We start from the raw sequence: 13105 nt of genomic DNA, 5'->3' as shown, positions 1-13105 counted from the left end.
AGGTGTCAGGGTCAGGCTAGGGGTTCCCTCAGTTCTGACATTCCACAGAGGCGATGGTCATTTGAAAGGAGCAATTCCACACATGGGGACAGGATATATTCATCCCAGCGATATGTGGGTTCCGTTCAGAGTTATGCCAATACCAATAATAAGTTATTGACAAAGAATTTCCCCAAGGAAAAGTGAATGATTTTCTACACTGGACAGTTACATTGTTCCTGATGATCTTCTATTTTCATTTTACTAACATGGTTTTCATTGAATGCATCCTTTCCTATGTAAATATTACAGTGAGGATTTGACTCATCAACTACTTTTTTTTTTTTTTTTTTTTTTTTTGCGGTATGTGGGCCTCTCATTGTTGTGGCCTCTCCCGTTGTGGAGCAGAGGCTCCGGACGCGCAGGCTCAGCGGCCACAGCTCACGGGCGCAGCCGCTCCGCTGCATGTGGGATCTTCCCGGACTGGGGCACGAACCCGTGTCCCCTGCATTGGCAGGCGGATTCTCAACCACTGCGCCACCAGGGAAGCCCAAGATGGGTGGATTTTTAAAAGGGGCTTGGGAAGGGCGCTGGCCCAGGCAGAGGGGAAGGTTGCAGAAAGCCCAGAGGGTCATAGTTTAAATTCTCTTTAATGTAAAAAAGTAATTGAGTTTGAGCAACTGTGTGACCTTTTGCAGATCCTGAAGCCAACAGACTGCATCTGGAAGTCACTATTGTCATGTGTACAAGAGAAATGCACTAAGAAACAGTGTTTCCCCAAGGTGATGAAGCAATAGGGCTGTTTTCCTAAATTAAGGTCGTTTTTGTTTTTTTTCAGGTCCAGTTTTTAAGGTCCCCACCACCATACCTTGCTGTAAATCTCAGGAGACCCCCCCCAATAAAGGGCTACAAGACCTTTACAGAACCAACATCAATCGGAGCTCTCATTTGGTCTTCTCATTACTGCCTGTTATTCCAGACCACAGTCAGAGACATCATTCAACAGTGCAGCCTTTCTAAAAGTTCCTCCTCCATGTGACTCCATTTGCACAAATCTCCTGGAAGGCTCATTCCCATCCAGGCAAGACCCCACCTGCCCAATGAGCCCATCTCGCAGAGCTAGAGACCAGCTGGGCCAGCCCCTGAGGCTGAGTCCTCCTCCCTATCTCTCTCTCTCTCTCTTTCTTTTAAAGAATAGGCTCTTCTGGGCTCATCTCCACAGATTTCAGAACCTACTAGTTCATGGTAAGGGATTTTGTTCTGTATAACTCTTTTTTTTTTTTTTCTTTTTTTGTGGTATGTGGGCCTCTCACTGTTGTGGCCTCTCCTGTTGTGGAACACAGGCACCGGACGCGCAGGCTCAGCGGCCATGGCTCACGGGCCCAGCCACTCCGCGGCATGTGGGATCTTCCCGGACTGGGGCACGAACCCGTGTCCCCTGCATCGGCAGGCGGACTCTCAACCACTGCGCCACCAGGGAAGCCCTGCATAACTCTTGATAGACGGCTGGGAGTTGGAAGGTCTGCTGAGACATTTTTGCCACTGCTGTCATGCGTGCACTAAGAAACACCCCCTACCTCTACCCCTAACCCTGTTCCTATATCTCACAGGGATGGCTTGAAGCTTCTACATTACTGCACCCCGGGAGAACAAAACATACTGATTTCTTCCTCATTTTCAAAGTAATACTTGCTCATGATTTTTAAAAGTGTATAGAGAAGAGAAAATTAAAAGGGAAGAATGCACCCTCTGATTCGATCATCCAAAGATTAGTACTATTAACATTTTGGAGTATAGTTTTCCAGTCTTTTCTCCTTGTAGGCTAAAAACACATAAAATAATCTATACATCCATAAAAATGCTCATATGCTTCTAAAACATATATTTGGTCCCGCAGTGGAATCCATTTGAATCTAGGGGCAGGAGGTGTGACAAAGCTCCATCAACCATTCCCCTCAGTGGCTAGCCCAAACTTCCAGTACCTTCCTCGACCTTTGCCCACTTCCTTTTCTATGTCAGAGGAAACGGAGGCTGCCGGGGTAACCCCCTCCATACTCCTCCTCTCCCTCCTCCCATCCCTGACCCACAGGGACCCACTATCTGGAGGACGAGGGGCCCTCAGGGGCTCATACTTCTACCTCAGAGCTTTCCCTTCATTCTCTGAGCAGACTCCATGCTCTCCTCCCTTCACAGCTAAGCTTCTCCAAGTTGTGTACGCTTGCTGTCTCTGCTCACCTCTCACTGACTCTTTAGTTCATGGTTCTCTGGCACCTGTTGCCTCCATACCACAGAACTGCTCCCACTAGGTCAACAAGCAACTCCCTGTGGCCAAATCCAAAGGTCAGCTCCCAGCCCTCATCTTGCTTGGGTCTCCTCATGCCCGCCAGTCCCTCCTCCTGTGACTCTCTTGTGACTGCTCCATGCCCTCTTGGTCTCCACCTGCCTCTAGGGCTATGCCTTTCTCACTCTCCTGCCCATCCTGGACATGGCTGATCCTTGGGGCTCCACCACTAGCCCTCTTCCCTGTTCATCCTGCATTCCCCAGACAATCTTCCTCTATCACCAGCTCCAGCTCAGACCTCTTTTGGGGATGAAGATGTTTCTACCTGGTTGTTCAAAAGGCATTAAAACAAAATAAAACAAACCCCCAAAATTCAACTTGGTAGAACTGAACCCATTACTCTCTCCGCAAACTGTACTTCCTATTCTCCCCTCCCTGGCCCATGAGACATCATCTACCCGGTCACCTGGGGTAGAAACCCAGTAGTCATGTCCAGCTCTTCTAACCCTCTGCCCCACACTTCCACCCACTCCACCAACTTAATATGGCCCCAAATGATGCCTGAATCCAATGTTCTCCCCTCCATGCCACTCTCACAGCCTTAGTTGAGCCCCATCATCGTGTGCCCCAGACACTAGAGTTCCCCAGGTCTTCCTGCCTCCAGTCTCTCCCTGTATCCTGAAGCCTCACCTCTATCCTTTCTCCCCACTATTTTCCAGAGTTAACTTTCTAAAATGTGAATCTGATCATGTTATTCCCCTTGCCTAAAAGCCTTCCCCGGCTCCTTAGAGCCTTCACATGGTAGAGTCCAAGCTCCTGGGCAGGGCTCAGGCAAGGCCACCAAGATCCAGCCCTGAACCACCCTTCCAGTGTCACCTCCCTCCCCTGACAGTCCCACTCTGTGGACTACCTGGAGTTTCCCAGAGGCTCTGTGCTCTCCAAGTCTTCCTCTTGTGCTTTTAGGGATCCATATTAGCAGCTCCCCTCCAGCCTGTCAAGCATATCCTTGCCTCCTGCACCTACAACAAACCCACTCAGGGACCAAATCCTCTGCCTTCTTTCTAACGGCCCCAGGCTACACCCAAGACAGAAACCATCACTCGGCCTTTGTGCTACCATAGCTTGTATTTGTCTTATAACACCTATCATTTAAGCATACACTGATCTTTCCTACATGACTGTAAATTCCTGGAGGACAGAGACAATGTCTTTAATTTGTAGTCTAATGAATTGCCCAGGGTCTGGCATGGAGCAAGTCTTCAATAAATCCAAGCTGAATAACAGTGATGATACAACAGACATTTATTGATTGCTTATATGCCAGGCACAGTTCCAAGGGCTTTACTGTACTTTGTCAATTAATTCTGACAATAAACCTATGAGGCAGAGACTATGGTAGTCCTCATATTATAGATGAGGTAACTAAAGCAGAGAAGTTAAGCAACTTCCCAAGATCAAATGACTAACAAGTGGCGGAGGCAGGATTCAGACCCAAGTCTAGAATCTATGCCTCTAGCAGAAGACAACTTACATATTTTATCATTTTTAATTTTTATTTATTTATTTATTTATTTATTGCGGTATGCGGCCCTCTCACTGTTGTGGCCTCTCCCGTTGCGGAGCACAGGCTCTGGACGCACAGGCTCAGTGGCCATGGCTCACGGGCCCAGCCACTCCGCAGCATGTGGGTTCTTCCCGGACCGGGGCACGAACCCGTGTTCCCTGAATCGGCAGGCGGACTCTTAACCACTGCGCCACCAGTGAAGCCCCTAATTTTTCAATCTTTTTGGGTGAGTTGGGTCTTTGTTGCTGCATGTGGGCTTTCTCTAGTTGTGCTGAGCGGGGACTACTCTTCATTGCAGTGCGCTGGCTTCTCATTGCAGTGGCTTCTCTTGTGGAGCACGGGCTCTAGGCGCACTCTAGAGCCCTACTGAAGCAGGCTTCAGTAGTAGGTGCACAGGCTTCAGTAGTCGTGGCACGTGGGCTCAGTAGTTGTGGCTTGCGGGCTCTAGAGCGCAGGCTCAATAGTTGTGGCACACAGGCTTAGTTGCTCCATGGCACAAGGGATCTTCCCCAACCAGGGATCAATCCCACGTCCCCTGCATTGGCAGGCGGATTCTTAACCACTGCGCCACGAGGGAAGACCCCAACTTACGTTTCTATTTCTATTAAGTGATTGAAGGTTTTCTTTTTAATTGCCTTGATGCCATAATATCATTCTCCTGTGAAGAACTGTATAACTACACAAACATTAAGATTGAAATAGGCCCAAGATAAGAAGGCCTGTTTCAATTAGTATCCAGGATAATATGATGATGTAAAAAGGACACCCTTGGAAAGGGGTGGAGACAGGTTCCAAAGACACACCAATGATTCCATTTATTTCAAGCAACAAGTATGAAAACTTGCTTAAACTGTTTCAGGGGCTGTGGGATCACGGTATGAGCGCACCTGCTGGTCTAGGCAGAAACTCTCCCTCTAATAGCTCTTCCAGGAACAGGTGACCAGGAACAGGTGACCAGCCCCAGGCCTGTGTCAAAAGGTCACCTGTCTCTTCCACAGAAAGGCAGGAGGTAGGTAACCCCCAAATTGGTCACCTTCTTCTCTCTGGAGCTAGAAAGATTTTCTGGTCAGTGTTTATGGATTACTCAGTGACAAGTAAGAGAAACTGCCTGGCACTAGGCAGAGTGCAGCACCCTCCTCAAATGAGCCCTGAGGCAAGTCCCTGACCTGATCCAGGGAATGTGTCAACACCTTTGGGCAAAGTGTGCGAGGCCCTTCTCTGGCTGCACGCAGCACCCGTGCACATTACATAGCACACTACAGGACGACCCGGTGCTATTCATCCTATGCTCCCACAGACCTGACATCATTGTGCCACCATACTGGCCCGAGTAAATACTCACTGATTCTGTCCACAGTTGTGCTCAATAAGGTCACCGAGAGAGACTCCAGAAGGGATTACCAACTGCATGTTGAAGTGAGTCCTGTTATTCCGGTTTGGGCAGCTGAAACTCCAATCACTGGCCTGCAGTGGTCTCAGATAGTCATGTGAGGTCTGTTTATAGCAAGGTGTTCACAGGGTGGGATTCAAAGGCAGGGAGGGGCACTGGCAGGCAGACAGATGAATTTTCCTTCCCTTAACAATGTGATTAAATTGAATTCATTTATATTCCTCTTGTTCTCAAATCTCAGATTTGAGATAATTTACAATGAGGTTAATAAACGATTAGGTCCAAAGAAAGCAGGGGCAAAAAAATAAAATAAAAAAAAAGCTGATCTTAGGGTTGACACAACTGCTGTGATTTTGTAGTGCTTGGCTTTGGGCTTTCAGCAGCCAGGACAAAAAGAAACAAGCTCTGAGCTTTAAGCACCTTCTGGCAGACAGGCGTTGTCCCAGATCTATTTTAAATGGAATCCTTCAGGATTCCTGAGGGGGTTCCCAGGATGAGGAGTTAAAATGTGTTTATAAATGGAAAACGTCAGGTGGTGAATTGGGATGGGGCGGGGAGACAGAGCAGGTGCCAAGGTCAGAAAGAGTCCCTGAGCCCAGGTTGCCTTCAAGAGGCTGCCTCCTCCAGGCAAGCGGAGCCACTCTCGACCTCGCACCGTCTCAAGTGTTTCAGGAACACAGAAAGCTCCTTTGAAGACATTACACAACCTCAGAGCAGGCAAGGAGAGGGCAGCCTGAAATCAAACACCAGTCTGACTCGTGCACCTGCCCACACCATGCCACCTCCAGGCTAACACACCTGCCAAGTGAGGTACGGCCCCTCTGTCCACCTGCCCCCTTCCCTCTTCTACAGACCCGTCTATCCCTTTCACCCCATTTCTCAAATGGGAGTTCCACCTCCAAGTCATTTCTTTCTTCCCTTTTCTGCTCAAGCTCTTTGTGGACCCACTTACTACTATGTTGCAGTAAATGACTGCTAAATGGTCCAGAAAGCTGTAGTGGTTGCAACTGTTCTGATGTTACATTTGGAATAAGAATTTCAAAGCTGAAAGGGCTACCAGTAACTGTCTGGGGGAGACTGCAGGAGTTTTTGTTTGTTTTTTTGTTTTTGTTTTACTAGTAATATTAACAAACCAAAATGATATATAATGCATACACTGTTATACATTGTTTATAACCTCCGGACATAAACTTTTCTGAAAAATTATACACAACATGAATTCTTGAGATACAAAACATTACAATCCTATTAGGGAACTCCTTAGAATCCTGCAGTGATGCCTTTTTAAAAACAGACTCTGCCTGCAGTGTTAATAAGGAACCCCTAATTGACTTGCTTTCAGTGTGAGATCTGGGCTCCCCAACTCCGTCCCTTGGAAGTCTGGGGTGTCCCAGGGGTTCCTTCCTCTAGAGCCCCACCTCTCTGTGTTTTGTGTACTGGGTTTTGCATAAGATATCACATGTTGGGAGTGGGGAGAGGCAGGTGGCAGCATGAAGAGCCTGAGATGGGGCAGGTCTGCAGGGCATGCTTTGAGTTGCTCCCCTTACTAATGGTAGATATTTGACAGACGCTTTATTTTTTTGCCCCGTTTTCTTTCAGGCCAACAGCAAAACAAACCTATGAGAAGCTGAATGGTGTTTGGGATCTGTGGCTCTCATTTGGGATTGGAAGCCGAGCAACATACAGCGAGAATCACTCTCTCCTGCATCTGACTGCAAGGGGCCAGACTGAGGAAGACCCTGGAGAGGGCACAATGTGGAGGTCAAAGAACACACGTGTGTGAGGGTAGCAGCAAGGCCAGGGCAGAAGCCTCTTCTCCCTCCCACCCGACATCCATTTCCCTGATTCACATGCCTTCTAGAAACCAGTAAACTCCACACTCTACTCTCAGATCCCAACTCCCCACCAGCCCCAGACCTGGCTGTCTACTGCCCAGGTAGCACTCCTGCTTACACGTAACAGAGACACAGTTTGGCCAGAACAGAAGTCTTGATTTCTCCTCCAAAATCTGTTCTCCCCAGACTCTCCCATTCATTAAAGGGGACCAGCAAATCTCCCAGCTCCTCCAGCCAAGACTCTGGAAGGCACACTCTCTGATCCCTCTCCCCTTTTGCCACTCTTCTGAATGGTGGTTCTCAGACCTGGGTGAATATGAGGGATAACTGGGAGCTTTAAGCACCCCAATCCCAGGGCCCCATCCCAGATCAATTAGAGTAGAATCTCTGGGGATGGGGCCCAAGGCATCAGTACTTTTCAAAAGCTCCTCAGGGGATTCTAATATGCAGCCAGGCCTGAGCATTAGGGGCCTAAAATACATTCCAAATCCAAAAGTTTCTCTCCCCCAGCCTCACCGCTCCCACCTTGGTCTGAGCTGCCACCACATCTCGCGTGGCCCACTGCGATAACTCTCATCTTCCTGCTTCTACTTGCCCCACCTCAGAACCCTATCGTAAGCACAAGGCAGTGTCTTTTTAAAAATCAGGTCACATCATGCCTCTCTGATGGCTTCTCACTGTACAATAGAGACCAAGGTTCTCATGAGGCCCACAGGCCCTGCCCGGCCTGGCTTCTGCAGCCCTCCCCACCTCTTCCAGCCCCTCTCGCCTCCACTCACCATGCTCTGGTCACCCTGGTCTGAGTCCTGTTTCTCAAACACGCCAAGCACGCTCCTACCTCTGGGTCTTTGTACGTCTCCTCTGCCTGCAAGGCACTGCCCTCTGACCTTCACCTGCCTGACCTACTCCTTCATGTTGTTTAGACCTCAGCTCAAGTGGCATTGCCTCAGGGGTCCTTCTCAGAGCACCATCATTTAAATAGTCCTGCTGGGACTTCCCTGGTGGTGCAGTGGTTAAGAATCCGCCTGCCAGTGCAGGGGACACAGGTTCGAGGCCTGGCTCGGGAAGACTCCACATGCCGCAGAGCAACTAAGCCCGTGAGCCACAACTACTGAAGCCCGCGCACCTAGAGCCCATGCTCTGCTACAAGAGAAGCCACCACACCGTAACAGAGTAGCCCCCGCTCACCTCAACTAGAGAAAGCCTGTGCACAGCAACAAAGACCCAATGCAGCCAAAAATTAATTAATTAATTAATTAAAACCAAACAAAACCACTGTGAGCTTTCAGGAGTTCCCTGGTGGCCTAGTGATTAGGATTCTGGAAAAATAAAATAAAATAAAAATTAAATTAAAATAAAATGAAATAATAAATAAGTAAGTAAATAAATAAATAAATAGTCCTCCTTCACCCCAGAAAAGTCACTACCACAGCCCCTGGATCACACAGTTTTGCTGTCTTTAAAGCCCTTTTTGCCTTGTGAAATTACCTTGTTCCATCACGTCTTTACTGCCTGACGCCCTACGCTAGGATGTGGGCAGCAGTAGGGCAGGGATTGTGGTCTGTCTTGCTCACAGCTGTATCCATTGCTCAGAAGGACCCTCTCACATAGTAGGTACTCAATAAACATGGCATTCATTTTGTCCCACTCCTCAGTGCCCCCAGGGCTCCTCCTCCTCACTGTTGCCACAGTGATCCTTGTAAAATGACAATCTGATCTCATCACTGTTTTAAAATCCTCAGGGGCTCTCGCTGGCCCCATTTTCCAACTCCTACCCCACTTCTTTGGCACTCTGGCCACAGCACCAAACCAAACCCATTCTCCTAAGTTCCTACCACTCCAAACAGCCACACTCCTGCCTTCCTGTGTCTCTGTGTATGCTGCTCCCTCTGCCTGGAATGATGTCAGTGTCTTCCTGCCCTATCACCCTCCACCTTCCCTGCCCATGTACACTGTTCTGACAAGAACTGCCCCGGGCATCACCTCCTCCCCTGCCTAGACTGGTTAATTTTTGTTCTTCCACAGCAACTTGTGCTTCCTTCTGCCATAGCCTTCGTCACACGGGGCTAGCCTCACCTGTCGTCTCCTCTAGACAGAGGGCACCCTGAGAGAAGGAAGAGTGCCTGGGGCTCAGCAGACACCAAATTATAAGCTGAGACAAATAATGTCTTTTACTCTTGTATCCCCAATAGCAAGGGCACCATAAACATTTCTGAATGAACTGTTAATTTGTTTCCATTATGATCAAATTGATGCTGCTGAGGAAAACTGTTTATACCCTGTGTTTTAGGGCACTTATAACCAGGTACTTCATTTCCTTCAGGTGACAACTGTTCAACAATCCTACGAGCAGCTCTAACACGGGGCCAGCAGGCCCCTGCCTGCCAGTGTGTGCGATCTCTCCAGGCACATGCATGAGGAGGGGCGCCATATGGGCCGGTCACTGACTTGTGATTGAGCCGGGAAAGTGGCTTTCCCTAGGGACGGATTAACAATCCACCACCTGAACCAGTAGGAAATGGAGCCCTCCGAGAAGGGAACTAGCTGAGGACCCAGCATTTTTACTGTGCTTTCCCCGGGACTCACAAATACAAAATCTGTGTGGCCAGTGCATTGTCACTTGCAGTGCTTTCCCTTTCTTAATTTAAACACACTCATCCCACGTACTGAAACAATTAAGCCATAGGAGGTCTTTATCAAATAATGCTCTCTCTCACTTTTCCCATACAAGATAATGGGCAGGAACGGAGAATTTAATACTCAACAGCCACTTGCACAGTTTGGTATAGTTAGCTAAGTCATCGGGCAGAAAACCACGGCTTTACCCACAGATACTCACCAAGAGGCACTTGCTAGGGCCTGAAACAGGCTTATCCAGCTTTTCAGGGAAAGATGAGCCTCGCCCAAACAAGGTAAAGGCCACTGTCGTGCAGGTTCCTGGAACTGGATAGGGCTTTAATTTCAGCTTCACCTCGCTCCAGTCCTATCTTCACTGGGAGGCCCCATCCTGATCCAACCCCCAGCATGCTTTCCACTCGGATCATCTGGCCCCAGCCTCGTGGTTTTCTCACTGTGCCTTTCTAACTAGAGGCTAAGCCTCCTCTAGATCAAACTCCTCCCATGGTAGGCTCAATTAATGCAGACACCTACGTACAGAAAGCATCATTCAACCAAGACAGGCTGTGGTACAGATGGGGTCCCCTCGGTGGGGCCTGAGTCCACCTTCCCACCCCAGCCCTGGCCCTCCTATTCTCCACATTCCCAAGGTCAGGGGGCACATGCAGGCTGTGGCCATGCCAGGGCCAGAGGAGGAGAGTGTGGGCTGGTCAAAACAAGCCCAGACATACTCACGGGGTCCGTCAACATGGCCCGGCAGTGGGAAGCCAGGGCCAAGAAGGCCAGCAGGTTGAACATAATTCCATTGATGATGCTGTACACGTAGTCTCGGGATGGAATCAGCATGACAAAGAGGACCACAAACTCCGCATAGAGGACCAGAAACCAGGTGACAACGGCACAGGCGATGCCACAGCCATCGCGGATAAACCACATGGTTCCCACAGGACTGGGGTGGGGAGGTGGGATGCACTTCTCCGGCTGGAGGTATTCTGGCTTCCGCTCAATGTCTCGGAAGTGGTGGGCGGGGATAAGCATCATAAGCTATTCTGTCCATACTGGCATCTGGAAGCGAGAAAAAAGAACCCAGAAATTTGGTGTGGTCTTGTCATCAAGGAGACTTGACAAAATTACCTTTCCAAAGCGAGCCGTGAGTATCTATGTGTGAACTTCTTGCAGAAAAGCTGCCTAAACCTTCTGTTCATTTCCAATGTGAGTTCTTGCCCCTACTTCTGAAAGCTAAGCTAGCCTTGGTGAAACAGGGCCACCTTGCCCAAAGCCTTCACATGACAGATAAAGAAAGGGGAGGCTTCAAAGGGCAAATGCCTTGCCTGAGGTCAGCCGGAGCAACAGCAGCACACACAGCACACCAGCTGGCAGGCGGACTAACAGATATGTTCAAATTTTGACCTAGGGCTTCCCTGGTGGCACAGTGGTTGAGAGTCTGCCTGCCGATGTAGGGTACACGGGTTTGTGTCCCGGTCCAGGAAGATCCCACATGCCACGGAGCGGCTGGGCCCATGAGCCATGGCCGCTAAGCCTGTGCATCTGGAGCCTGTGCTCCGCAATGGGAGAGGCCACAACAGTGAGAGGCCTGTGAACCGAAAAAAAAAAAAAAAAAAAAAATGACCTAAAAGACAAAGGGGTGGGAGGGGGAGCACCAGGCCCTCTGGAGGAACTCTCTTCACCAGTAACACTACTGCCTCTACACTGTGGACAAACTCAGAGACTCGTGTTGAGGCTGGTTGGGATTGAGTAGGAGGAAAGTAGTGGTACCCTAGGACTAGGGTTAAGCTGCAACCATGAAGACCTTCTAACTTACTGCACTGCATTAGCCAATAATAAAGGCAAAACACTCACTAGGATGGGGAATGTTCTTGAAACCAGCTAGGGTGTTTAGCCCTATGGCCAAAATGGTTTATATTTCAGGAATGAGAGACTCTCTGAGTTCTGCTCTACTCATGGTGATAGGGCAAAGCATAGGAATGTTGGACAATGAGTCCAGAGATGTTTCCGCACCACCTGCTTGTGGGGCTTTGTGAGTTCTGGTCTCCTGACCTAGGAAAACACCCACATTCCAGCCCCAGCCCCCTCCTCACAGTTGGTGTGAGGGTCGAGGGAGTTGGAGGTGCCTGTTACTCGTGCTATCGACCACAAGACCCTGCACACATCACAGGTGGTGCGCACGTCTTCTCTCTAGGACAGACGTCAGTTACTTCAGAAGCGAGTGCTGAGCAACGCATCCTTTCTTCCTCACAGCTGCCGCTGAGTCTCTGGAGAGAGCAATGAAATCACTAAGACTCGATAACTGAAGTCTCCACGGCACACGCTGCAAGACACGGCAAGTCCACATTCCCCTACTCCAGTTCTTTATCTTAAACTCTGGGGCCTGTCGTTTCACCAACCAGGTTTCTCAGAAACCGCAATGGCTCCAGTTCTCTGCCAGAGGTAGGGGCCATGGGAAAACCACCCAGAGCACAGTCTAGGATGCAGGCAAGCAACATCTCAGTCTTTTGAGAACTCAAGTCACTTCACAGCAGAGGAAATCACTCAAAAGCAGCACTGACTCTGTGTGTTTTTCTGAAGACTGAAGCTCTGAAGGGAAAGGGCAAGCTTTCAACGGTTGTACTGGGTTATCCTTACCCTTTGCCCAATTTTCCTCCTTCCTCCACTGCCCTCAACCCCAACGAAGAAAGAGGATCTGAAGTGACTACAGTAGAGTCATGAAAGTAAGGATGTGTCCAGAAAGCTGAGAGGGCAGATCAGTAACTACTACTCAAATGACAGACATTCTGGAATCAAAACTTGCACTGACTAATAATGAAAGAATAAGGCCAAGGCCTCCCCTCCCACGGTGGCAGAGAATTAATGGCTGAAAGGCAGTTAAATGTGTACTGTGTGCTTGTCCAAAGGAACACTGACTCAACAAATACTCAGAGTGACTATCACATTCAACCAGAATTTTCCAATAGAGCAACCTTGTGCTCTTCACAAGATAGTGGCAATTAGTGTTGCCAGGGACAACCTAGAGGCATTAAAAGATGCAGGGATACCTTCTGAAGCACCAAAGAGAAGGACAGCAGGAGACTGAAAACTGGGGACATCTGGGACCTGACCTATGGCAAGCAAATTCTAAAATTCTAAACTCTGTACAACCAAAACCAAACAAACGAAAAGCTGAAATCCCATTATGATTCAAAAGCTGATGGAAGCTCAACATTTTGACAACCTCCAAATGCAAGCATTCTCTTGGTTTTTCCTGCTGCCATACTGATTTGTATGCATATCATCTATGTCCCCACGATTGCTATTTAAGTTCTAAACCAATAGGTTTTTTTTGTTTTTGTTTTTTTTTTCAGTACACGGGCCTCTCACTGTCGTGGCCTCTCCCATTGCGGAGCACAGGCTCCGGACGCGCAGGCTCAGTGGCCACGGCTCAC

The 13105-nt window shown here is 48.9% G+C and overlaps 1 protein-coding gene across 4 annotated transcripts in view; it reads right to left on the bottom strand.

Annotated features, from left to right (window-relative positions):
* The window catches only part of ZDHHC3 (zinc finger DHHC-type palmitoyltransferase 3), a 60723-nt gene that overhangs the window by 32124 nt on the left and 15494 nt on the right, over positions 1-13105 (bottom strand). For 2 of the 4 annotated variants that reach the window (XM_067044516.1, XM_067044517.1), the window contains exons 2-3: positions 10397-10730; positions 9889-9992 (exon numbers count right to left, since the gene is read on the bottom strand). In XM_067044516.1, the coding sequence (XP_066900617.1) occupies positions 9889-9992; positions 10397-10706 (414 nt within the window). In that variant the 5' untranslated portion in view covers positions 10707-10730. The remainder of the gene's footprint in view (positions 1-9888; positions 9993-10396; positions 10731-13105) is intronic. The other 2 variants (XM_059075820.2, XM_059075819.2) reach the window with 1 other exon arrangement.

This window comes from Kogia breviceps, chromosome 10, assembly GCF_026419965.1.
Source record: "Kogia breviceps isolate mKogBre1 chromosome 10, mKogBre1 haplotype 1, whole genome shotgun sequence".
Classification (NCBI taxonomy): domain Eukaryota; kingdom Metazoa; phylum Chordata; class Mammalia; order Artiodactyla; family Physeteridae; genus Kogia; species Kogia breviceps.
The sequence above is the reverse complement of the archived record's forward strand: the minus strand, read 5'-3'. Positions and strand labels throughout refer to the sequence as shown.